At 43.6% G+C, this 27442-nt stretch overlaps 1 protein-coding gene across 1 annotated transcript in view; it reads right to left on the bottom strand.

Annotated features, from left to right (window-relative positions):
- The window catches only part of col28a1a (collagen, type XXVIII, alpha 1a), a gene marked incomplete at both ends in the record, with an annotated part of 48153 nt that continues 20711 nt past the window's right edge, over positions 1–27442 (bottom strand). The window contains 22 exons of the mRNA XM_080735213.1: positions 1–173; positions 1293–1569; positions 2572–2732; positions 4381–4708; positions 5504–5730; positions 6011–6047; positions 6253–6288; positions 6969–7049; positions 7869–7937; positions 8032–8100; positions 9098–9166; positions 11044–11112; positions 13660–13728; positions 13827–13895; positions 14956–15024; positions 16127–16198; positions 16897–16965; positions 23552–23623; positions 25011–25079; positions 26217–26285; positions 27020–27088; positions 27184–27252. Coding sequence (XP_080591339.1) covers positions 1–173; positions 1293–1569; positions 2572–2732; positions 4381–4708; positions 5504–5730; positions 6011–6047; positions 6253–6288; positions 6969–7049; positions 7869–7937; positions 8032–8100; positions 9098–9166; positions 11044–11112; positions 13660–13728; positions 13827–13895; positions 14956–15024; positions 16127–16198; positions 16897–16965; positions 23552–23623; positions 25011–25079; positions 26217–26285; positions 27020–27088; positions 27184–27252 — 2292 coding nt within the window. The remainder of the gene's footprint in view (positions 174–1292; positions 1570–2571; positions 2733–4380; positions 4709–5503; positions 5731–6010; positions 6048–6252; positions 6289–6968; positions 7050–7868; positions 7938–8031; positions 8101–9097; positions 9167–11043; positions 11113–13659; positions 13729–13826; positions 13896–14955; positions 15025–16126; positions 16199–16896; positions 16966–23551; positions 23624–25010; positions 25080–26216; positions 26286–27019; positions 27089–27183; positions 27253–27442) is intronic.

Below are 27442 nucleotides of genomic sequence, written 5' to 3'. Positions count from 1 at the left end.
TTACGTGTAGACGCAGGCGTCCTTGCAGTTGGTCTCGGTGTCGAAGTTGTTGTCGTTGCCCTGGCACCCTCCGTACCAGAACTGGGCGCAGGCGTTGGCCTCGGGGTCGTAGTACCACTTGACCACGTACTGCCGGCACGGCCCGGGGTCCAGCGGCTGCCCGCACCCCACCTCTGGAAGGACAATTAAAGCGTCAGTGAGACTGTTTTGTGTTGAAATTGTGTTAAAGGTAGGGTGATTTCACTTATAGGTGACAGGCCGGGGCCTTCCTCCAATCATGAGGAAGTGGGGGCGGGCCTTGGTGCGCGTAAGGCCCGCCCCCACTCGACCATGATTGGAGGAAGGCCCCTCTCTATCCTGATTGGAGGAAAACCTGTCACCCCAACAGTTTTGCAACTGAAACTGCTTTTTTTTTGCACACACATTCCCACTAGGCAAGAGGAAGAAATGCCACTTCAAATTTTTCAAATCAGTCTCATGGTGGTGCTCTACCGATCAGAGTAAAACGTTTTATGCCTCGCGGAATACTACATCTGGCGACTTCTGGCACCCATGCCCATTGTATGCATCCTGGCTGCAGAAATCTCTTGTTTGTTCAAAATGGCCTGTTTTCTATGGACCATAGCTTACACACAGATCATCATGTTTTCTATGGACCATAGCTTACACACAGATCATCATGTTTTCTATGGACCATAGCTTACACACAGATCATCATGTTTTCTATGGACCATAACTTACACACAGATCATCATGTTTTCTATGGACCATAGCTTACACACAGATCATCATGTTTTCTATGGACCATAACTTTCACACAGATCATCATGTTTTCTATGGACCATAGCTTACACACAGATCATCATGTTTTCTATGGACCATAACTTACACACAGATCATCATGTTTTCTATGGACCATAGCTTACACACAGATCATCATGTTTTCTATGGACCATAACTTACACACAGATCATCATGTTTTCTATGGACCATAGCTTACACACAGATCATCATGTTTTCTATGCGGCTTACACACAGATCATCATGTTTTCTATGGACCATGGCTTACACACAGATCATCATGTTTTCTATGGACCATATCTTACACACAGATCATCGCGGTAGTATTTTTTCTTCTCCGCATGAAAGAAAAGACTTTGAACGGCCGTGAACGGGAGTCGCCTCTCACACAACGTGCGCACTGCACAGCGCCACCGTAAATCCTTGGCAGCTAATCTGCATGGCAGTCTAAGTGTTAATATAAGACTTAGGTACGGTGTAGAAGAGTTTACCTGGTACAAAATGCTCTGTGAGGGGGGAGGGCTGGGGGGTGAGGGGCGGGGCGCGGGTGGTCTCGGGGCCGTAGAGCCAGTTGTTGCGCGGGGTCTGGGGTCCCATCACAGAGCTCTGCTTCCTCCGGTCCACCGGGGGCGCTGTGGTGGTGACTCCCGGCAGCTCGTTGGAGGACTCCTCCTCCTCCTCCTCGTAGAAGGGCGTGGTCTCCGTCAGCTGATCCGGGAGGGGTGTGGTCGGGGGCGGGGTCAGCGCCACCTCCACCGCAGGTTCATGCTGGGAAAACATAGCGAGAAACGAACACATCGTTGCTGTTGGGGAAACTTAAAGGGAAACTAGGTAACTTTAAGTCTATTATTTTATATATATATATATATATATATATATATACTGTATGTATATGAATATTTTTGCAGTCATTTCCCTCTATCAGCCACTATGTTGTTGTGCTGGGGTGTTTCCTTGCAGAAAGACACATCCCCCTGGCTGTATCTTTGGTTTTGTTCCACTGTCAAGTGCTCGTTGGTGATCTCTCTAATCAACAGGGGGTCCGCGACCCCTAGGGGGTCCGCGGAGGTACTGCAGGGGGTCCGCGAAATAATAAAAAAAAAAGAAAAAAAAAAAGATTTCAAAATCTTTTTTTTTTTTCATTTTTCACATTTATGTTAAAAAATAAATCATGATTCTATCCATTTTGAATAGCTTGAATACATGATCACTATGCAATTGACAGATTGTTGATATTATTTACATTGCATTCTCAGTTAGTAGTATGTTTAGAAATGGTAGTGGTACGGCCCACCCTGCTCGCTGTAACTTGTACATGTTTAAAATAAAAAATATGTCGTAGGCCCGACCTCCCACACTACGAGGTGGTAGGGGGTCCCTGCTCCATCTCCCCATCAGTTTGGGGGTCCCCGGCCTGAAAACGTTGAAGACCCCTGCTCTAATCAATGAAAGAATCAAGGCAACGACCTGTTTGATGCCTGTCATAGAGGGGAGGGAATGTGTTACAGACTTGACTACCTCCCCTTTAACATTTTATGTTTTTGTCTTAATTCATTGATCGTTGATTGAATACTTTACCACACACACACACACACACACACACACACACACACACACACATACACACGCACACACACACACACACACACACACACACACACACACACAGTGTGTGAGCCTGTGTGCGTGCGTGCGTGCGTGCGTGCGTGCGTGCGTGTGTGTGTGCGCGCGTGCGTGCGTGTGTGTGCGTGCGTGCATGCGTGCACTTACCTGTCTGTCTGGGACATTGTAGTGATGGGGAGCAGGTGTGTGGGGGAGGGTGTCATGCGTGGGAACGGCCACCAGGGGGGGTCCGGGCTGGAAGGAGTTGGGGATGAACAGCGTTCCATCGTTGTACTCACAGATATGACTCAGCAGTTTACTCTCTAGAGCTGGGGAGACAATGAATGACTCAGCACTTTACTCTCTAGAGCTGAACACAATGAATGACTCAGCACTTTACTCTCTAGAGCTGAACACAATGAATGACTCAGCACTTTACTCTAAGTGTCCTACTATTATCATTTTAACCTAGAATTAGCCAACATTTTTTATTTCTGTTTTCACCATAGGCTACCATGTTATTCAGGATATGTTTTTTTTTTTTTATAATTGAGGGCCACATGGGGCTCCCCTTCCTATATAAACCCATTGTAAGTTCATCACTGGAGCCGCGATCTGTAACTCTGTAGATGTAAAATTGTGAAGGCCCCCAATGGGAGACTGCATCTCTAGTTATTGGCCGAGTTTCCCAAAGCAATTTTAGCCCATCATAGCTCACGCATGGTCGTAGAGACCAAGCCCCGATGTCATGTTTCCGGGTTTACATGTGTTCGGGCAGAGCGACTTATTTAACCCCCTACAACTACACTAACATTCAGATTTCACAAAGTGCTTATAAAGTCTCACACCTGTCTAAATACGGTACGGCAATCTATAATTACCCGTTTAACAAGAAGCCTTTTTATCCGATCGCGTTCTGTTTTCCCATGTATTTCCTGGCGTTCCCCATGCGCACCAACCCCATTGAGATAAACAGACAGTGATCGGACAAAAAGGCTTCTTATTAAAGAACACTGAGGATACGGGTAATTATAGAAAGCCGTACCGTTTTTAGACAGGTGTGAGACTTTATTAAGCACTTTGTTTGTGAAATCTGAATGTTGGTGTAGTTGTAGGGTTCTAAATAAGTCGCACTGCCCGAACCCATGCAAACACAGGAACATAGATAGATAGATAGATAGATAGATACCTTTATTATCCCAAGGGGGAAATTTAGTTGTCCAGTTGTAGCACAGCAGTATACAGTTATTTACAAAGTTACAGAGAAGTAGGAAAAAATAGATAAGAGTAAAAACAAGAGCAGTACAGTACCAAAAAAGAGAAGGTGCATCAATAGAGGGGGCGAATTAAATATAAGTATATATACATAAAGTGTCTTACAAAAAGAGACCAAAGCAGTCAATGCTAGTTAGTGCAACAAGTATCTCACTGTCATTGTTAAACAAGACACATACTCAGAAACTACCAACACAACCTAATAGTGCAATGTCGAAAAACAGTGCAAAAAAAAACAACAGAAACAGCTCAGAGCAGAAGAAACTAGGCAGCGTGTCACCGCAAGACGCACATGAGCACTCTCCTGGAAGGTCCTTAGAGGTCAAAGTCAATACAGCAATAGTTCCAACTTAATAGCGCAAAGTAAAAAAAAAAACAGTGCGAAAAAACAAAACAATAACAGCTCAGAGAAGAAGAAACTAGGAAGCATGTCACCGCAAGACGCACATGAGCACTTGAGAACATGACGATCGGGGCTTGGTCTCTACGACCATGTGTGAGCTACGATGGGCTTAACGATGGGCTAAAATCGCTTTGGGAAACCCGGCCATTATTATTAAAGTTGGACTGAAATGGCTTTTTTTGGTCATTTTATTTAGATTTTTGAAGTATCAGTCTGAAACAGAGACCTGCATGTACAGTATGTGTTACTCTCTGGCTCTCGGCAGATGAGTCAGCCTGGCTACGCGAGGTGAGTCTCACCAGGCAGTGTCATGAAGTCATCTATCAGGTAGACGTGCTCGTCGTCGGGGTCGGAGGCGATGGCTCTCATCTCGTCTCTGAAGTCCTGGTACATGGGGTCCCTGCTGCTCACCACCCCGATGACGAACACCTCCACCCCGGCGGCGTGGGCCGCGGCCGCCGCCTCCTCGGGCTGCGTGGCGTCGCGGCGGTCCGCCTGCCCGTCCGTCAGGACCACCAGCACCTTCCTGACGCCCGGCCTGGACGCCTGCAGCAGCTGGCCCGCCCGCAGGATGGCACTGCCTGTGAAGGTGCCCTCGCCCAGGTAGGGCATCTTCCTCACAGCCGCCTGGACGGACAAAGTATATATACTCCAAGTAAATACTCATAGCATTCAGAGACAATATGGACAGGCCTTTAAGTTAAGACATAAGAGCTGGTACTCATATAATATAAATATAGCCCTCTGAGTCAAAAGGTCCAATTGAAATACACTGATATAATGACATCATAAACTCATCCCCTCTCCTTTTACCATACACCCAACACTGTGGGTGTGGCTAACTTCAGCTGGGTCACCACCCACCATGACAACCAGGCATACTTAATTAACTGGTGGGTGTGGCCACCAGTAATTTTAAGACTTTCTTCTTTTTTGAAAAAAGAAAAAGAAAAGAAAAAAGAAGTTCCTCCAAGTATAATCATAATACCTGATGGATGTGTTGTAGGAGGGGAAAAACATAACTAATTAATCGTGACGTTTTAATTTGCGGTCACACATTAAAACGGGTCAAATAGTCCCAGCCCCTAAAAAACACTTTTTCACCCAGTTCCAATTATCGAATGTAATCCTGGGCACTGCTCTCCCTCTGCCAACCTGGGGAGAGCAACAGACTGACCTCATGCTTCCTTCTATGCATGAGGAGGTTAAGTTGCTTCTTATCACCTGACAGGGGGGATATTCCCCGGTTGGAAGTAGCGCGTGGAAGGAACACGTTATTCCAACCAATTCCTTTCCCCTCCATCCTGGCTGGCCAGGAGGAGGCAGTATAGAGACCAGTATTACTGCATGTTTCTTTGTGAGGGTATCTACCCTAGGAGACACGGGGAGAACATGCAAACTCCACACAGAAAGCAGGCCTACCTTGATGTCTTCCTGGCTGCTCTGCTGGGTCAGACTGACCACCACCATGTCCACGTGGCTGTACAGGACCACACCCACGCGACTGGCCTCGCGCGACACCGACACGCGGTCAATCAGCGCATTAACAAAGTCCTTGACCAGCTCGAAGTTCTCTGGACCCACGCTCTCCGAGCCGTCGATTACAAACACCAGCTCCAGGGGGCTCTCCCTGCACTTCAGACCACAGCCTACAGGGGGCACACAACACAACATAACACACACATTTCCGCTTAAAAAAAGACATAATCAAAGACAAAAATTACATTTTTTCAAAAATAGAAGATCTACAAGCTCGCAGCGCGTGCTGTGAGCTTGTAAATCTGCTATTTTTGAAATATTTAAAGCATAAAATAATGGTTAAAGCGGTTGGTCTTAATGGGGTAAGGCAACGGGTACATCGGGTACAACGGGCACCGATCCCAGTGGACATCGTTCCCAACGGGCAACCTTACCCAGTGGACAACTCACCACAGATCTCCCTTATTATCTTGATGACTTCGTCTCTCTGTGGACAAAAAGAAAGAATCATTGCTACATACTGTACTGTACAAAATGTTTTTTTTTTTTTTTACTATCCATCCTATTCATGCAGGTGCTGATGTGCTCTTTCCTTTTATTACCACATGCATTCATTCATTCATTCATTCATTCATTCATTCATTCATTCATTCATTCATTCATTCATTCATTCATCCTTGTGTTTTACTCACTGTCAGTCCCGGGTCGCCTTTCGCACCGTGCCGGCCCTGCAAGATTTGACTCTGATTAGAACTGAACTTCTAAACGCAACTGCAAACAAACATAAATAAAAATAGACCAGTAAGACTCCCTAATCAGGTTAGGGTTTAGTAGTAGTGTCTCAGTAAACTAGTAGCATAGGTAAACCATGAACATATGGTATAGCATTAGTCTACTCTAAACAATATAATGTGTACTGATGTGTACTTTGAAACCAGTAAGACTCCCTAATCGGGAGATAAGCGATAAGGCAATGGTAGCCAATCAGGAGGGAATATGGGAAATGGGACAGATCCATGTTGATGACATGACTGTAGACATACTGTGTACCGCTTTGCGTGCTTTTAGGGCAAAATCTGTAGGAGCAGTGTCCAAAAATGTGTTTGCAAAAATCAGCCTGGTGGTGGCGCTAGAAGAGGGCCATGTGAGAAATGAGGGGTGGGGGTTGTGGTTTGCCATCCAAGGAGTGTGTGTATGCAAAGTTAGGCATGGATAGGGGCAACGGTGCCGGAGATAAGAGTAGGGCAAAAGTGTGACGTGAAGTGTGATGGACAGACTGACAGACTGACAGACAGCCGGTGGAGCTATTCATAGTAAAGCAGTACTTCGCACTCTGCTGGCACAGCGCAGTAATAAAAACATGCATGCATGTTGGTCAGGGTAGCATAAAGGTCAGAGGTCAGGGTACCATTGGTCCAGCAGATCCTGGTTCTCCGAAGTCTCCCTTATCTCCCTTCTTGCCCCGGTCTCCTGGGATGCCCCTGTCCCCCTGAAACACACACACACACACACACACACACACACACACACACACACACACACACACACACACACACACACACACACACACACACACCTGTGTTGGCTGATCTGAATGCACAGGACTTCCAACGTAAACAAGAACGTGTTTAACTGTACTTGTACTGTACTACATTTCTATTGTATCGACTATACTTGTACTGTTCTCCATTTTTGTCGAATAACATTTTCAATCAATCGAAAACATATCTAGCTCCATCAGCATGGCCAGGGGCGTCACACCAAATTCTGGGCCCTGGGTACAAGGATTGACTGCGGGCCCCCCATGAATGTTAGCCATTGAAAAATAGCAGATATACAAGCTCACAGCGCGGCACCGAGTGCCGCGCTGCGAGCTTGTAGATCTGCTATTTTTTGAAAAATCGTGAAAATGTGTGCCAAGAAACCTACGTTTCCATGTCAGTGATGCTCACACTTTTTCATGTGAAGGACCCCCCCCCATCTCAAAATATTTAGTTCCAGGGACCCCCCCAGAAGCAAAATTTGAGTTACAAATGTTCACTTAAAAAAATACATATATTCAAAGATTTGCGCACATTTTCACGACTTTTCAAAAATAGCAGATCTACAAGCTCGCAGCGCGGCACTCGGTGCCGCGCTGCGAGCTTGTATATCTGCTATTTTTCAATAGCTAAAGTTACTAGGGCCCCTCCACCTTGGGCCCCGGTAACTCAGTCCAACTTTCCTACCCCTTGTGACGCCCCTGAGCAATGTGAGCATGGCACCCAGTAGCTGTGTGTGTGTGTGTGTGTGTGTGTGTTGTCGGTACCTTTTCCCCGGGCAGGCCTTCCCCTGGGGGCCCCCGAGGGCCCATCTGTCCCTGGAAGCCAGGCTCTCCCTGGGGAAAGAGGGGGGGGGTCAAGTTATACGTTTAGATTTGATTTCATCTCCTCCAGTGTTGGTTTTCATGCTCTGCTGTGTGTCTGTGGTACCTTTGGCCCCTGGATGCCTTCCCCTGGGAGCCCATGGAGACCTGGAGGGCCCGGTTGACCAACAGAACCCTGGGAAACACACAACACAGTTACAGTATCAGCAGTTGTGTGGAAAAAGCACTTGCATATTTTAGTAAAAGTAATCAACACTGCAATGTAGAAATACTCTGTCACAAGTAAAAGTCCGGGAATTCAAAATGTACTTGAGTAAAAGTATGAAAGTGTTGGCATTAAAATTTAGTTAAAGTACTAAAAGAAAAAGTACAAAATGTTTGAAAATAGCAGATCTACAAGCTCACAACCTTGTAGACCTTGTAGATCGGCTATTTTCAAATAGCCAAGGTATAAAATAGGGCTAAAGTGGATTTATGTATGTTCTATAATATAATCATTTACAGTACATCTGCAAAGTAACTAACTAAACTAAATAACTAAAGTTTTCAAATACATTTAGTGGAGTAAAAGTACAATATTTGGAAATTGGAAACACAAGTAAAGTACAAGTACTTACTTTTAAATCTACTTAACACCATCCATTGCAGTAAAGTAACAGAACAGTTACAGTACAATTACAGAACAATATCCATATATATGTAACGGAGGTGATCCGAACCTCCCCACCCGGCTTCGAACCCGGGTCTCCCACATTAAAGTCCAATATCTTAACCATTACTCCAAAGGGATATCCCTGTGGAACAAGGGCGGATACTAGACTTTTGAGGCTTCAGGCTGGGGCTGCGACTCTCTCCGCCACACTCACCCCCCTTTGACCTCCTCCTACTGGGAAGCCCGGATCCGGGTCATGGCACCAATGTAACGGAGGTGATCCGAACCTCCCCACCCGGTTTCGAACCCGGGTCTCCCACGTTAAGGTCCAATATCTTAACCATTACTCCAAAGGGTAACCCTAACCCATATCCCTATGGAACGAGGGCAGATACTAGACTTTTGAGGCTTCAGGCTGGGGCTGCGACTCTCTCCGCCACATATATACAGTAGGTGCAGTCATTATAATGTGACATCATTTTACTTGTCCAGATAAATATTCATTGACATGGACACTGACCTTGGGGCCAAACAGACCGATCCCTGCTGGTCCCGAGGGTCCGGGGATCCCAGGACCCCCTCTGTCACCCTGAGAGACAAAACAACACCTTGATATGAACCTGTTATATTGTAATCTCCATACAGAGGTTGATTTCCCTGGGATTGAACTCTGGGTGTGTAGAAATGGAACAACAGAGACTAGAAAAGAAAATTTCTAAGAAATTTTAAGTGTGCCTGCAGCTCGCTAAGTGTGTGCAACCTTGTATGTGTTAACATTAGCATATTTGTTAGCATTAGCATTTGTTAGCATTAGCATGTGTTAGCATTAGCATTTGTTAGCATTAGCATTTGTTAGCATTAGCATTAGCGGTTACGTTTTGCGCGTTTGTGGTGCCCCCTATGGGTCGAAGTGGAAATGCTTTTGGGTATATGTTCAGTATAGCGTCCCCCACTTGTGGTTAAAATTTGGTGTTGACTGGATGTTTCGTTTGTGATTTATGGCTACTTCTTACAAAACGGGCTCCTCCCGCTAACTTTGGAACCTTGTTACGGAAGAACGGTATGGACTATCAAAATATCATTTAAATATGTTTATCGCATGAGTCCATAGATCGTGTGTATCGATTTTTGTGACATTTGGAGAAAATATGTAGGAAAAGGAGCAAAAAGTGTGTTTTGAAGAAAATTCAAAATGGCGGAAAATCTATCCTGACGCAAATGGGCGTGGCCTATATGAGGAGATGCGTCATGACCCAAGGAATCCAGGGAAAAAGGAATTTTCATTTTCCGACCCACGGTTCAAGAGTTACAGGCCGAAAGGTAAAGTGGACTGTTATAGCGCCACCATGAGGCCAACTGACGAAATTATTTTGTATTTAATCCTTGATATCATTATAAATCTCCTCTCCAAGTTTTGAAACTGTAGCCCCTATGGTTTGCGAGAAAAAAAATATTGAATGTGAGTTTTTGCGATTCCCATTATAAGTCAATGGGTAAAATTAATTCACTAATAAATTAATATCAATTAAACGATACAACTTTTCTCTTAGAAAAGTAATAGCACACCATTCCCGGCCGAGCCGCACGTTTTGATGTATATATTGCGTGGGTGGCGTAAATTGTGCGGCAGTTATTACGAGCAGAAATTTGCAAGAACATGACTTACTTACTTACTTACTTACTGACTAAAGTATGGCGGATTACAATAAGTGTTTTGCCATTGCATGGCAGGCACACTTAATTAGTAAGGGTTCTGCAGCACCCTGGTACAATGTTTTATTGTTAAAATACTGTTCTTGAGCTTGTCATTTTAAAAATGGTTCTCAAGTCAGAAATGTGCTCTTAATAAGGGAAACATAAGAAAATCTGCGAACTAAATCGTTACCAAGAAAGGTCTTCACCAATGTGTTTCTAAAGGTGTGTAATAATGTACTAAAAGGTTGAAATTCAACTCCCGGGGGAACAACCTTTTTCCTGAACTTTACAGGAAAAAATACAAAAAATAAATCTGCTTTAAGTAGCATGTGAGGGGTCAAACTAGGGGTTTTACATGATGCTGAATCCATTGCAAGCATTTGTTTTGCACGAAAAATATTCCATGTGCTAAAAACACCCCCACATACCTTTTTTCCAGTTGTGTGGCCAATTGTAGCCCACGGAATGTTTTTCGTGCAAAACAAATGCTTGCAATGGATTCAGCATCATGTAAAACCCCTAGTTTGACCCCTTACATGCTACTTAAAGCAGATTTATTTTTTGTATTTTTTTCCTGTATAGTAAAGTTAATGGGATACACACTTTCATCAGTTTTTTTTATGAAGTTTCCCCCGGGAGTTGAATTTCAACCTTTTAGTACATATTATTACACACCTTTAGAAACACATTGGTGAAGAAATCTTTTGGTAACGATTTAGTTCGCAGAGTGCGTGCGTGCGTGCGTGCGTGCGTGCGTGCGTGCGTGCGTACCTTAGGTCCAGGTATACCGATGCCTTCTGGTCCGATCTCCCCCGGCTGCCCCGGTAACCCTGGTGGTCCCTGTCAATCAAGTTATAAGGAAATCAGAAACACCTTCTTATTCTCTATAAACACCCACACTGTTTCATTTAACTCTGGTACTGTACCTACCAATGTTATAATATATAAACACCCACACTGTTTCATTTATCTCTGGTACTGTATCTACCAATGTTATCCTTTATAAACATCCACACTGTTTCATTTAACACAGTGGGCTGTATTTTGATTGTCGTAAGTACCAGTTCTTATGCCTTAACTTAGGGCGGATTCACACTGCAATCCGTTTGATTAGAACTGATTCTGAAAACGGTTGCTGGTTCACGCTGGCCAGCATTCACATTGGCATGCCTTCTGGCCTCCCTGTAGATCACTAGCACTATACGTCCCGATCCTATAGGTGGCGGTATGCACATAGTGCCTCGCTGTTGAATACAGACGTCATCAACTATGCGACATTGCTGATTCTGGTCGCCAAGAAATTCAGGCACGAAAGTTGATGTAACAATCCAATGACGCGCGACAGCGCAGTGTGGAACAGTGTTGCAGTGATCCCCGACGACCAAACCTTTTCTGAGTCGGGGTCTCGCACCCCCCGAAGTTCACACCTCGAGAACTGTTTAACAAAGAAACAAGCCTATTTGCATATCAATAGACCTGTATAGTAGGCGTCGAGTGACGTTCGCTGATCTACCAGCTCACAATGCCTCGCATCCGCGACGCGTTGTGAGCTTGTAGATCTGCTATTTTCCAGGCGCAGAAATGAATGAATGATGATGAGCGAGTCACTGTGTCAGACTTCCAGCGCAGCGCACGTTATTATTTTTATTATTTAATAATCAACATAGCCTACAATTGAAACGCTTTCACAAGCCACAGTGTGGCTTAATTAATGTTCACATTAAGGGTAACAAGCACGTCAAGCAGGCACACTGCATGCACTGCACATTACATTAGAACAAGTGTGCTAGTGAGTGCAAATCAGTGGCTTCCTCAAAGAAAAAGAAACGAGGCGAAAAAGCGTTGGTACACTAGTATTAACGCTACGACACCAAAACGGGACATGCCCGTGCTGTCTTCGGCTGGAGAGTGGAGTCGGAGATGCTACTGGTGCTGCTGATGATGATGATGATGATGATGAAGAGAAGTTGGCGGTGTTGACGGACTCGGATTTATTGGACGGGTGATGGGTTGTGATTCTAGGTCTAGGATGTCAGGGTTAAATAAATGTATCTTTTTCATCTGTGGAGCTGCCAGTTTTTAGCAGAGCATCCTTAACTTTATGATAGTGTAGTTTGAGCCACTTGACTTTAGCACGGCATTGTTCTATTGTTCTGTTAAATCCACGCTCACGCATATAGGCCTACTCACTGATTACCGAAAATATGTCTGCATTTTTGTGGGTATTGTCTAATTGCGTTTGGATGTCAGCGTCTGCGCAAATCTCCAGCAAGCAAGCAATCTAACGCGTCGCTGATCTTATGGCCATGTCGACAACTGTTACCTAGTGTTTATTTGTGGCGACGCCTGACTCGTCGAATTTATATGAGGTCACGTTCAACATCAAAACCGGTTTTGTGGACGGTTGCTTCACACTGCAGCTCACCATTCACAAGGTCGCATCAAGCAGCCTCGAGACTACCTCTTGAGGTGGTTTCGAGGCTATCCGGTTCTGAGGAAAACCGCAGGCTTCACACTGTCAAAACCGGTCTAAACATCTGCCAAGTAGCCTCGAGACCGGTCCCGAGACCGCAGTGTGAATCCGCCCTTAAAGGCCTGTCCATACTGTCCCCGACCACCAGACTTTTCGTCAGAGAGTTCTGACTTTCTGACGTGTATCTGTGCATTTCCCATATTCCCTCCTGATTGCCTACCATTGCCTTCTAAAGTGTGTGTATGCGACCTGACGGTCGCTTATCTCCCGATTAGAGAGTCTTACTGGTCTCTATACGGTGTTATCATCACAGCTCCGACAGCACATGTTGGGGTACAAGTAGCCCGCTACAAACTCGATGTCAAATAAATCGAGTGCCCGGTATCTATAAGCTTTAGGCTTATCAAGCCTGTTATCGAGCACTTATTTGTATCGCTCGAAAAATAAAATAATTAGATAGATATAGATATGTGTTGTTCACAATGACCGTCCACAGTTCTTAGAGTCCCAAATGGGCCGCCGTAGTGGGCTGTTGTGGCTCAAAGGGGACTGTTGAAAATGTTTGGAAGAACATTTTGATAATTTATTTTTAACATAAATCTTAATTCTCTTCTGCATGGGGTCCCTGGCAAAACCTTTTCAGATTGGGGGTCCACAGCCAAATACATATCAGTTTGGGGGTCTTTGACATGAGTGTGTGTGTGTGTGTGTGTGTGTGTGTGTGTGTGTGTAACGGAGGTGATCCGAACCTCCCCACCCAGCTTCGAACCCGGGTCTCCCGCGTGAAAGTCCAATATCTTAACCATTACTCCAAAGGGATATCCCTATGGATTGAGAGCAGATACTAGACTTTTGAAGCTTCAGGCTGGGGCTGCGACTCTCTCTGCCACATGTGCGTGCATGTGCCACCTCACCTGTGGTCCCGGGTAGGCGTCTCCCTTTAACCCTTGAGGTCCCACGGGTCCAGGACTTCCTCTGTCACCCTGCATGGATGAAGGACGCACACAGGATCAGCTCTCTAGCGCCACACAGTGGTGAGAAACTCACAGCACACGGTGTGTGTCCATGACATGTTGTTTACCTTTGGCCCGGCGATGCCAACACCAGGCTCTCCAAGCGGTCCTGCTGGGCCCACCGGTCCCATGTCTCCCTGTTGTATAAAATATATAACGATATAGTTATGTAAACATCAATAAATACTGTGTTATATACAGTAGTATGACACACATCGTATTTATTTGTTCTTATTTGTTCTTATTGACTTATTTGTTCACTTTCCCCAGCATGAGTGCTGATCCTGGCTAACTTAAGCCAGGATAGTTGATAATTCCAGTCTGTATCAAGGTTTTGTGAAACATAGTTTGGTTGTTTGGTTATTCTGCTGTTGGTTTACCTATAGAAATAGTCATCTACCTTATGACTATTTCTATGTATTCTCTGGATTAAGAGCATCTGCTAAATGCCTAAATTGTAAATGTACTTGCAATGCATATCGTCACTGTCTGACCAAAACCTCTTAACTTCATTTTTGAGGTTTTGGCATAAATCAATATTGAACCAACGAAAAGTAATAAAAGGTGCTTGGGACAAAACCTCCTAACTCCACACTTTCTGCCAAAGCAGCTAACTCCACCCAATTGGCCCTCTCTTTTTTTTTTCTTCTTTTTTTTTTTTTTAAATAAATGCTATCGCACACCCTTTATGTCTGTGTGTTGGTAATATTGAACCAATGAAAAGTAGTAAAAAGCCCATGCACTCCACTTGAGCTAATTTCCCCCAAAACATGTTTTGGACTTAGCAGAGATATTCATGGCATATATTTGTACATAATTATGTGTGGCAAAAAAAAATATATATATATATTAACCCATTTAGGCCCTATTAAGTCCGACTTGAAAAAAGCCTTAAAAACCTATGTCTGTTTTTCTGGAAAACATATTACTCAGCCTCTGTAGCAGCTAGAAACTAAATTCCAAAACTATTTGATAGCTTACACCTTTGGCCTTTCATAGAAACATTTCAGAAAAACACCATATATTTAGTGCGTGTACCTTGGGTCCTGGAAGGTTAAAGTGGTCGTGTGTGTGTGTGTGTGTGTGTGTGTGTGTGTGTGTGTGTGTGTGTGTGTGTGTGTGTGTGTGTGTGTGTGTGTGTGTGTGTGTGTGTGTGTGTGTGTGTGTGTGTGTGTGTGTGTGTGTGTGTGTGTGTACCTTAGGTCCTGGAAGGCCTCGACCAGGAGGTCCTGGAAGACCCATCCATCCCAGACTGCCAGGCTCCCCCTGCAACATGACCTTCAACAGTTAAACATGACCTCTACTGACCTTTGACCTTGACTAGGTGAACACCACCCAAGACTAGCTGAGAGCGTTGACCTCCCACCTGCCTCACCTTGACCCATGAACTTGTAGATGAGCTATTTTTGAAAAAAGTTTACCCATTTAGAGCGGGACCGTGTCTGTGTCACTTAATATTGTTGTACAACTTTAACTGTTATTTCATACTTTAGCAATTAAAAAAATAGCAGATCTACAAGCACACAGCGCGGCACCAAGTGCTGCACTGTGAGCTTGTAGATGCTATTTTTTTAATTATCGTGGAAAATTTGTGCAAGTGTTTGAATATGTATTCTTTGAAAATGAAAAATTCTAATTTTGGGGGGGGTTCGTGGCCAAATATTCATCATTTTGAGTAGCCTGACAGTCAACTCAGACTGAATTGCATTTCGTTTCACTCCATTATTCAGTCTGAACTTGCTTTCATCCAAGGCAGTTTCTGGGATGGGCGTTGCCAAAGAGACAGTCTTCTGCGATTGGTTCACCGTCTGACCAACACAACAGTAGCAAAGCAGATCACGTAGTGTTGTTATGTGGCTGGCTAGTGGCTAGCATGTTGCTTGCTAGTGCTACTTGCTAACCAAAGAAACAGGCAGAATAGGAGCGCTACGAACTATAGTATCAAACACAACATAACATGTCTGCTTGATGTTTCATAGCGAGATCGATATGATCGCATATTACCGCGACGGATGACGTAATGTTTATGTTTGGGAATGTGCGGTCCGGTCCGGCGGCGTCGCTGCAGGTTACATGGAATCACACATAAGTTCTTGGAAAACCCCACCCACGCTGTTCACAAGACACTGATTCACGACGCTGATTTGCCGTACAGTGGAGAGCAACACCCGACTCCCTGAATCACCAAAAGAAATTTTTAAAGGGTGTGGCTAGCGATGCAGCGAGTCTGGAACCAGGCTACATTTTGAGGGTCCTTGACATGAAAATGTTTGAGCACCACACATGTAGAAACAACAGCTTTTTCATAAAATTGTTGGGATTTGGAAGGCATTTTTTGAAGGGGGGGGGGGGGGGGGGGTGCACAAACCTTGGCCCCTGCGGGTCCCACAGGGCCCAGGGCCCCCGGCAGACCCCTGGGTCCACGGTTACCTCTGTCCCCCTGCAAGCGGAAATACAAACACATCACATTATAGACAGTGGTGGTTTTTACTTGAGTTAAAGTATCAATACTGCAACGTAATTGTAACGGAAACTGTAAAGGGTCTCATATGCTGATGTACACCTGCTGCAGATGTAAACCCTGGTTTCGTGGTCTTTGTAAAACTCTCCGCTATGATAGGATAAGATTTTATAAGTGAGACACTTAATAAATACAATTAATAAACACTATACCCAGGTTAATAGTATGGTGTCAAGTTGTCATATTATGACATCTTGACAGAGGTTGACTGTGTGTGTGTGTGTGTGTGTGTGTGTGTGTGTGTGTGTGTGTGTGTGTGTGTGTGTGTGTGTGTGTGTGTGTGTGTGTGTGTGTGTGTGTGTGTGTGTGTGTGTGTGTGTGTGACTTCCTCCTTTATGCATAATGTACTTTGATCTCATGCTATGTTTGTATTTTCCACAGTATTTGTCTTTTGATGAATCCAAGCTGTGCTATTTAGGCCATTTAGGCCTAGAATTATTGAATGCTTTAACCCGTGAAAAATAGCAGATATACAAGCTCACAGCGCGGCACCGAGTGCCGCGCTGCGAGCTTGTAGATCTGCTATTTTTGAAAAAGTCGTGAAAATGTGTGCTATCAGATTATTTGCAGAACCTTTGACTCAGGAGGAGACAACGTGGAACCTTTGTGGATCTGACCTTTTCTCCGGGGACTCCTTTCCCGGGGACCCCCTCTAGGCCTCTGGTTCCTGGTAAGCCCATCTCTCCCTGCGTAGAACAACATTAACAATCATGAGAATAATTAACCATTAATGTAATACATCCATATATCAAAAAATCATTAATAAAATCTAACCCTGGGTTTAAGAACTCAACAACATGCATGAGTTAGTAGGCTATTATCATAGATCAAAAAAACATTAGTTAAAAAAAAAAGTCTATATCATGGGTCTTCAACGGTGGATCCGGGACTCCTAGGGGGTCCTCAGAGTTCTAACGGGGAGGGGGTCTCCACACTATTACATTAACTTGAACCATTTTTTGTGTTGTGTTCCCTTAGGGGAATCTTAGATGGCCTCATATAAGATCTGTTCCAAAAAATAAACAAACTATCCCAGCGATTTATGAAGCATCGACTAAAGGTGGACATGTACACATTTAGCCAAATAGTAACACATTAAACGCTAGGAACGAGTCAAACAGAACCAAACGACTACATTTCCCATGAACCTCGGCTAGTAGGGAACAGTGGTTTCAGAGCAGGAAGTGTCCCGGGAGTGTAGTTTACGACTTTTTCCAGCATAATGAACTCAATCTTCCCCAGAAACAACAGGCCATATCAAACATGAAAAATATCATAAACGACGCTATTTCAGTCTGTCCTTCTGGGTTGTATTTTAACCACTTTTAATCTTTATTTTATACTTTGGCTATTCAAAAAATAGCTGATGTACAAGCTCATAGCGCGGCACCGAGTGCTTGTAGATCAGCTATTTCTTTAGAGCGGTGCTAACCACTCCTACAGTACGTTTCACTTTGTGTGTGTATGAGGACAGATCTCCATGTATGGAGATAACTGACATCACAGACAGGAAGGCCCATACAAGGAGATATGCACGTGTGTCGTGTTTGAGTGATACCATGCTCTCTTTGCACAGGTGAGATTTATGCAAATCTGTGCCAATCTTTATATGTAACGTCCAGGATTTGTACCCATGTCTCCCGCATGGAAGGCTAACATAAATCTAACATATCTTAACCACCAGGCCAAAGGGACAGCCCTATGGACCGGGAGGCGATTTTAGACTTTTGAGGCAGTGAGTCACTCTCAGAGGTTCAAATCCAGGCTACTCCTGTCAACATGTCGAAGTGTTCTTGAGCAAGACACTGAACCCATAGTTGCTCCCGGTAGGCAGGTTGGTGCCTTGCATGGTTTCCTCTGCCACCGGTGTATGAATGTGTGTGTGAATGGGTGAATGTAATGCACATTGTAAAGCGCTTTGGATAAAAACGCTATATAAATGCACCATTTACTATTTACACTGCTACACTCCCCCATCCCCCCTTTTTACCTCCTCCCATGGGTGACCAGAATCCCGGGCGTTACATTGGTGCCGTGACCCGGATATTCTTAACATTGGTACTCAAATAATAATGTGCTTCTATGGAGTCTCTGGAACAAAATACTTTGAGATCGGGGTCACCGAGTGCCGTGCTATATGGGCTTTTAGATTTTTCGAAAAATGATGAAGATTTGTGCAAATCTTTGAATATACAGTATACAACGAACATTTGTAACTCAAGTATGTGCATAAGGGGGATCTCCGGGAACAAAATACTTTGAGATGGGAGTCAGCGGCCAAATTCATATAATTTTAGGGGGGTCCTTGTTCTTAATGAAAAAGTTTGAGCGTCACTTATGCATACACTTTTTTTTTAATATACATTATATATATATATATATATACATTAGACATATAGTTCTTCTCAGGTAGGCCTACATATACAGTATTGTTGCCTTTGCCCCGTTCCAACTTGTTACATATTTTTAGTGTGGCGTTTTTACTCATCTCATGTAACCCTTCAGCCAATCAGACATCATGATTTCCCCGTATATATACAGTATATATATATATATATATATATATACCATGGTATTGTGATGTCATCCTTTTCCCCCTCTCTGATTGGCTCCCCATTAGAGTCAACGGCAACCACACTTGCAATTTCCAGTTGGATCTTTCTAGTTAGTGATTATAACCAGTGTTGCACCAGCTATGGACACCCAAAAGAATCACACCTAGTGAAAAGTGAGCGGTGCTATTTATGAGTTAATTTCATTAAGCGTCCCGCGAAGCTTGGCCAACGTGACCCTGGGCGTACAACAAACTTTGGGCGCTTTGTGACAAGATGCAGTCCAGATGTAGAACAGCTGTTGGCCAGATGTAAGCCAGATGTAGGCCAGATGTAGGCCAGATGTAGGCCAGATGTAGGCCAGATGTAGGCCATGCTTCAGAGCCCGAAGTAAAAACAAAAGTGCCAATTGGTAGCGCCTACAATACATTTGGTGCTGATCAGTCCAGTGGTTCGTGAGATTAGCTCTGGAAAAAGTGACAGACCCTCTAGTCTCTTACAGAGCCACGTCATGAAACCTTTTCTCTTTTAATAACATTATTTTTCATTATGTTGTACGTTTCTTCATCTTCAACTACTGGAAGCCATCATCTATATCTTCAGCATCTTCCACTACAACATCTCACAATGATCTTGTTCTATGCTTGGACTCCGTTTGGGCATGTTATTGGTTTCTGTTGCCGTTGGTATCATGGCTGCCAGTTCCCACCTGATGTTGTGTGGGAGTTCAGACTCATCCAGACCATGCTGAATAACTGCCAGCTTGCATAACGTCTTCAGGCTAGGACTTAAATCTAACAGTTCAGCTCATCAACGGGAGCGTTGTCAGCTTTGTATCCTCCAAAGAAGATGATACAATCTCCCACCATGCAACAGCACCTCTGATGCATCCTACAGGGACCTTTCCCCTTGGGCTCAACCTGCTTTTAGGAAAAGGACTCTGGACAGAACTTCCACAAATTGAAGTACCGTTCCTGCCTCCATATATGTAGAGCTCTCCATTGTAGGCAAAGGCTGAATGATCACAGCTCCCTTCTGGGAGAAGGCGTACAGAAGGCGTACTCAGCCAGCAGTTGGTCTCTGTATCAAACACTCTCATGATGTTGTTGTAGTCTCTCTCACAGTCCCCAAATACATACATCTTTGTTCTGATGATGGTGGCAGAGTGACGTGCTGAAGCAGGAGGTGTACTGCCTCTGGTGTTAATTAAAGATCAGACCATTATGGTGGTGTCCAACTTGTACATGTCATTAGTCCATTTACTCGGCTGGGTGTATCCTCCATACACATACATGACCTTCTCCAGGACACAGGCTGAGTGGGACATCCTTGCTGCTGGAATAGTCCCAGAAATATTGGGTTTGAACCAGCTGTGGGTGTCGACATCAAAGGCATAAAGAACATTGCAGTTAAAACACCCTCCCCAGATGTAGACAATGTCTTCTATCAGCACAGCTGGGTAGTTATAGCGCCAGGAGGGAACCTCAGTGGGACGTTGTCCTCTTCCATTTGTCACTGGGGACAACTTCTTCCAAAGCAAAGACACTGTGTTGAAGATGTGGACTTCAATCTGATCACTGTTGTTCAGGTAGCTGTAGTTTCCTCCAAATGAGTACAGCTTGTGTCCGACTACCAAAGCAGCATGGCAGGAATCCTTTGGTCCTCCTTTCAGATCTGTTGTCCAGTGAAACATTTCACACAGCAGCACCACCGTGAATAAGTTCAACAAAGTTACGGATAAGTTATTAAAGGACAGCTAGCTTAACCAGTTGGAATAGTTGTTGAATGACATATATTGTTTATTGGAAGTTTACTTTGAAAGGACAAGTACATCGGTTGTGATGACAATGTTGTGATGTCATTGCGTGATGACGTAATTATGTAGAATATCTAATGGAATTTCGATCCATTCAGACTAGTGCAGATCATCTAGACTAGTATAGATCGTCCAGACTACTACAGAGCCCTGGTGGATCCCAGTCAACCAAGGCCATGTTTAGTCGACAACGGCCTCTAGAGAAAACAGCAAAGTCTGGTTGCATTCTCACTTTTTGAAGCGGTGTGTCCCCCACGTCCATATATGGTCATTTCAGTCCAGAATGAACAGGTTTTATCTGTCCGTAAATGTGTGTCCCATGTGTGTCCCCCACGTCCATATATGGTAATTTCAGTCCAGAATGAACAGGTTTTATCTGTCCGTAAATGTGTGTCCCATGTGTGTCCCCCACGTCCATATATGGTCATTTCAGTCCAGAATGAACAGGTTTTATCTGTCCCGTATGTCCAGAATATGTGTGTAGTGTCCGTCCCGGTCTGATGATTGGATGATTAAAAATGTCCAATACTTTGAGGATTGGTCAAGCTTCACATGACAATTCGGCCCTCCAGATAAAATCATTCATTCATTCAGAATTCTGAATTCTGAAGGTCTAGAACACATACCGCTTCACTTCGAACCGAAGTTCATAGCTCTAGAACACAGAATAAAAGTTCACCCCTTCACTTCGAACCGAGGTTTGATTTTTGAAGCGATGAAAACCGCTTCCAATGAGTGGCTTTGTGTGTCCCACGCCCATATAGTCATTTCAGTCCACAATGAAAAAAAACAAAATGTATGTCACCTCATGTCCATATATGGTCACTCCAGTCCAGAATGAACAGGTTTTTTCTGTCCCGTACGTCCAGAATATCAGTCCAGAATGAATAGGCTTTTTCAAAAAGCAAAATGTGTGTACCATGTCCATATATGGCCATTTCAGTTCAGAATGAATAGGTTTTATCTGTCCTGTACGTCCAGAATATGTGTGTAGTGTCCCTCCCTGTCTGATGAATGGATACTTTGAGGATTGGTCAAGCTTCACATGATAATTTGGCCTTCAGGTTTTATCTGTCCTGTACATGCAATAGTTCTCACCTACTGCATCCACAACTAATGCTTCACCGCTTCACTTCGAACCGAGGTTTGATTTTTATAACAGTGATTGAAATCACTGCAGTGTGCATGCCATGTCGCTAGATGGCGCTGACGCACTGCCAGATGGACCAGTCACACACTTCCGCCCTACTTCCTTGTTACTGCCCCATCAGAGTGTGCAAGTACTGTGTTCAGTGTATTTGTGCGTCCCGTACGCCTGTGTTTACACTGTCATCCAATGGGGAAAACCCTTGAAAAAACACAGGGTGAAGTCACCAACTTGGTGACTTCCCACATACTGTACAGATAGCACCCAACAGCACCGATCGCACTCTGCTGGAGCACTAGTAGGCCATACATGGCCACGAGTGCACAAGGCGCAAGTTGGACAGAGGTCAGTCTAGTTTACAGTCATCCAGAAGGGCAGCGAGAAAGGCGAGGCGGAGCGTCTTCAAAGATTTACACCTTGGTAGGTGGCTTCACTTCTTTATATACTTCAGCTCAGGATTAACCACACCATTATTAGATAAACCAGAACATTTATTGATATTCACCATTTATGCAATGATATTGCATTTAGTTTGGTGGCGTAGTTCTGCTGTGAACATGACATGCTCGAACATGACATGAGACATAATCTGATCTCACATGCACACAACATATAACCTTCAGTTGCATGATTTGAAATGATCACATATCATAATAATCCATAGAACTCAGTACTATCCGTAAACAATACATTAACATATGAAACTACATTTCACAGGGAGGAGGCTAAACACCTAGAATGAACATAGAACAAAGGACTGAGATGCATTGTGGGTAAGATGCACACACGTGGTGCATGATCTAGGCATGGGCGTGCATGATCCGTGCACTATGAATTACATGGAAGTCTATGGAGACTGGTGGCAGCCTGGAAGAGATTTTAAGGTGGCAACCGTTGTGTTAACACAGTTTTCTGAAAAACGTACGTTGAATCCCTATTTTGGGGGGAACGTCGAAAATAGCAGATCTACAAGCTCACGATGCCTCACTCAAGCACGCTGCTTGTTGCAGGCCCGTAGCCAGGGTTTAGGAAATGCCGAGGCCAGCTGATCTACAAGACCACAACGCGTCGCTGACCCAACGTGGTGAGGGCTTGTAGATCATAGTTTTCCCATGCACACCATTGTACATACGAAGCAAAAACTGTCAATAGTTCATGTAATTTTGGCATTGTAATATCTTTGCTGCACGAATATAGAAAAAAAATGTGTAATCTGTAAAATACAGAAGTCATGACCTCGGTGTCCTCACGGCCATGGTTTGTTGTAGATTGGCTATTTTCGGCAGTGGTTACCGTAATGTACGTTTTGTAATCATAATCTAAATCCACAAAGTCACGTGTAAGTAACTTGTAAAGTTTTTAAATAGTTATCGTGGAGTAAAAAGTACAATATCACTAAAAGTAAAAGTATATCACCATTGTAGGCCTACAGTACAGTACAGTACAGTAAACTGATATTAAGTAACTTTCCGCCAGCGGTGACCTTTTCCCCTGACAGTAGGTGACAGGGGCGGCAGCTTGGCTCAGAGGTAGAGAAACCGCCATTAGAACACTGAGGGTTCCCAGTTCGATCCCGGGCTCCCCCAGTCCCTAGAGTTAGTGTGGACGAGTCCTTGAGCAAGACTCTGAACCCTATAGTTGCTCCTGATGAGCAGGTTGGTGCCTTGCATGGTTTCCTCTGACATCGGTGTGTGAATGTGTGTGTGAATGGCTGAATGTATAATGCGCAATCTATGTAAAGCTCCTCATGTACTGACCTTTGGCCCCACCGCCCCGTCCTCTCCAGGAATGCCAGGTATCCCAGCGGTGCCTTCAGGGCCCCCCTCCCCCTGGAACACACACGCACGCACACACGCACGCACACACACGTGCACGCACGCATACACACGCAAGCACGCACACGTGCGCGCACGCATACACACAGAGCTGTCAACTCAAGATTACTGCTCAAAATGTTTAAATTAAATATTATGATATTTTTTGGGTTAATAATAAAGTTTAAAAATTGATATAGAGTGTTTGTTCAGTAACAGTGTTAAATAGCTCTATATTGTGACAGTAATCGTTGCTATAGAGTGTTTATTCAGTAACAGTGTTACATAGCTCTATATTGTGACAGTAATCGTTGCTATAGAGTGTTTGTTCAGTAACAGTATTAAATAGCTCTATATTGTGACAGTAATCGTTGCTATAGAGTGTTTGTTCAGTAACAGTGTTAAATAGCTCTATATTGTGACAGTAATCGTTGCTATAGAGTGTTTGTTCAGTAACAGTGTTACATAGCTCTATATTGTGACAGTAATCATTGCTATAGAGTGTTTGTTCAGACACAGTGTTAAATAGCTCTATATTGTGACAGCTAGTAATCATTGCTATAGAGTGTTTGTTCAGACACAGTGTTAAATAGCTCTATATTGTGACAGTAATCATTGCTATAGAGTGTTTGTTCAGTAACAGTGTTAAATAGCTCTATATTGTGACAGCTAGTAATCATTGCTATAGAGTGTTTGTTCAGACACAGTGTTAAATAGCTCTATATTGTGACAGTAATCATTGCTATAGAGTGTTTGTTCAGTAACAGTGTTAAATAGCTCTATATTGTGACAGTAATCATTGCTATAGAGTGTTTGTTCAGACACAGTGTTAAATAGCTCTATATTGTGACAGCTAGTAATCATTGCTATAGAGTGTTTGTTCAGACACAGTGTTAAATAGCTCTATATTGTGACAGTAATCATTGCTATAGAGTGTTTGTTCAGTAACAGTGTTAAACAGCTCTATATTGTGACAGCTAGTAATCATTGCTATAGAGTGTTTGTTCAGACACAGTGTTAAACAGCTCTATATTGTGACAGTAATCATTGCTATAGAGTGTTTGTTCAGTAACAGTGTTAAACAGCTCTATATTGTGACAGTAATCATTGTTATAGAGTGTTTGTTCAGTAACAGTGTTAAACAGCTCTATATTGTGACAGTAATCATTGCTATAGAGTGTTTGTTCAGTAACAGTGTTAAACAGCTCTATATTGTGACAGTAATCATTGCTATAGAGTGTTTGTTCAGTAACAGTGTTAAACAGCTCTATATTGTGACAGTAATCATTGCTATAGAGTGTTTGTTCAGTAACAGTGTTAAATATAGCTTTAGTTTATATACTATAGAGTGTTTGTTCAGTGTTTAGTAAACTGTTTTTCGGGTCCCTAGTCTCCGTCTCACCTTGGGTCCAGGCTCCCCCAGCCCCCTCTCCCCCTGAGGACCAGGCTCTCCGGGGAACCCCTGGTCCCCCTGAGGAAGAACAACACAATGAATTAGGGTTCCGCACCACAGTTAATGGAATTAATTGATTTAATTGATTATACAAAGGTCGATAATCTGTGGATTCTGACCCCCAGACTCCGCTGTGTGAGCACAATTTACAATTTACAATTAGGCATTTAGCTTTAATCCAGAGAGATTTACAGTACAGTAAGCAAGACAAACAAGAGAACACATCAAATGCATAGAAATAGAAATCTGGGATCATACTGTAGGCACACCAAGAACCCATCATCAGTCTAAACATTATGATATAAACAATTCAATAATATGTACATTGAAACTATAGGCTGCCAGGTCAACACATGAACCTGTTATCTGTCACCATAACATGCTATAATATAATAATATAATAAAGGCCCCACGCCTTGGGGTGTCACAGTACATTCGCGAAATGTGTCCTCTGCAGTCTGCATTTTACCCATCCTATAATAACTAGGAGCAGTGAGCAGCCATATGTGACGCTCTGGGAGCAATAGGTCTTGCACAGGGACACATCGACACATTGCTGGCCTGGCCAGGAATCGTACCTGGGACAACCAGGGGCTCTGTCTCCCCAGGCAGGCTCACTGACCACTCAGCTATGGCCGCCCGCTATCTATCTAAGTTGCATTTTAACCGCTACATATCGCTATAGGGCGTACTTGGCTACTTTTCCAACCCTGTGGTGTAGGAGATGGTTCCACCAACCTTAGGTCCTATGATCTAACACTGTGGTGTTGGATCCCCAAATTAGTCCCCAGGTGATGAACTTGATGTGCAATATTGTTTCTCACTCAACAGTAAACAAACCAGCATAACGTTTAAGTGTACACTGGTATATGATATTTTCTAAAGTGACAATTTAAAGACTTTTTGATACCTCTAAAATGACAAAATAAACATTGGCCAAATTGTCAAATATTAGAGGCAGACATTGTGAAAATGGCAGATCTACATGCTCATGGGGCTGCTATTTGCACAATAGAACCGTGTCATACAAAATGTAATGCCTCAACTCTTAGTGCTCGTCAGGGTGGGGGGGTCCACAGTTAGAATATGATTATTTTGGGGGTCGCGGCCCTGAAAAGGTTGAGGACCACTGGTGTAGGAGATGGTTGCACCCACCTTAGGTCCCATGATGCCCAGTCCGGGAGGTCCTCTGGGCCCCGAGGGGCCCACTGGGCCCTGGTCCCCCTAAAACAGCACACACACATCTCAATTAAAGTGGAGTAGAGGTCTTCGGGTAGGTCCGAGAACCAAAATTCCCTGGGATCAGACCCGGCACCGAGCCGGGTCTGGGTCCATTCACAAGAAGAAGGTCGGAGCCGCTACAGTATGTCCCGGGTCCCGGGTATCTGACAGTGAGATCGGCGGTTCCAGTCAGCCAAAATTGGAGAGAGAACAACGTGCAACTGCATATATTATATTATATTATATTATATTATATTATATTATATTATATTATATTATATTATATTATATTATATTACAATACCTTGTCTCCTTGGATCCATTCTATAATAATATTATAATATTATATTATAGTAGTATAATAATACCTTGTCTCCTTGGATCCATTCTATAATAATAATATTATAATATATTATATTATATTATATTATATTATATTATATTATAATACCTTGTCTCCTTGGATCCATTCTATAATAATATTATAATATTATATTATAGTAGTATAATAATACCTTGTCTCCTTGGATCCATTCTATAATAATAATATTATAATATATTATATTATATTATATTATATTATATTATATTATAATAATACCTTGTCTCCTTGAATCCATTCTATAATAATAATATTATAATATTATTATTATAATTAATAATACCTTGTCTCCTTGGATCCATTCTATAATAATAATATTATAATATTATAATATTATATTATAGTATAATAATACCTTGTCTCCTTGGATCCCGGCTCCAGGAAAGCCCATCAGCCCTGGAAGCCCTGGAGCTCCTGTTCCTCCCTGAAAGGTCAGGGGTGGAAGGTCAGAGGTCATCTGTTTGTTTTTAAACACCAGTCAGATCAGTGTGACAGCGACCAGCTAGAGGTGAGTCCTACCTTGTCACCTTTGACCCCTAGTCCCGGTGGTCCGCGGCTGCCCTTGGGACCCTCGTAGCCCCGGTCGCCCTGGTAACAAGCACAGTGTTATGAGAACATGTAGGAGGTTTGATGTTAAAGCAGGGTATGCTATAGGAGGCTTGATCATAGGCTTGTGATGGTTCTTCTTTGTGTGCTTTAATTGTCGGCAAGCTCAACACCACATTCTCCCAAGTATCCCTGCGGTTGCATGTGACCTTTGGCAGCCAATAGGATTCGA

Source organism: Nannobrachium achirus, assembly GCF_963921795.1.
Source record: "Nannobrachium achirus genome assembly, chromosome: 10".
NCBI classification, from domain to species: domain Eukaryota; kingdom Metazoa; phylum Chordata; class Actinopteri; order Myctophiformes; family Myctophidae; genus Nannobrachium; species Nannobrachium achirus.
The sequence above is the reverse complement of the archived record's forward strand: the minus strand, read 5'-3'. Positions and strand labels throughout refer to the sequence as shown.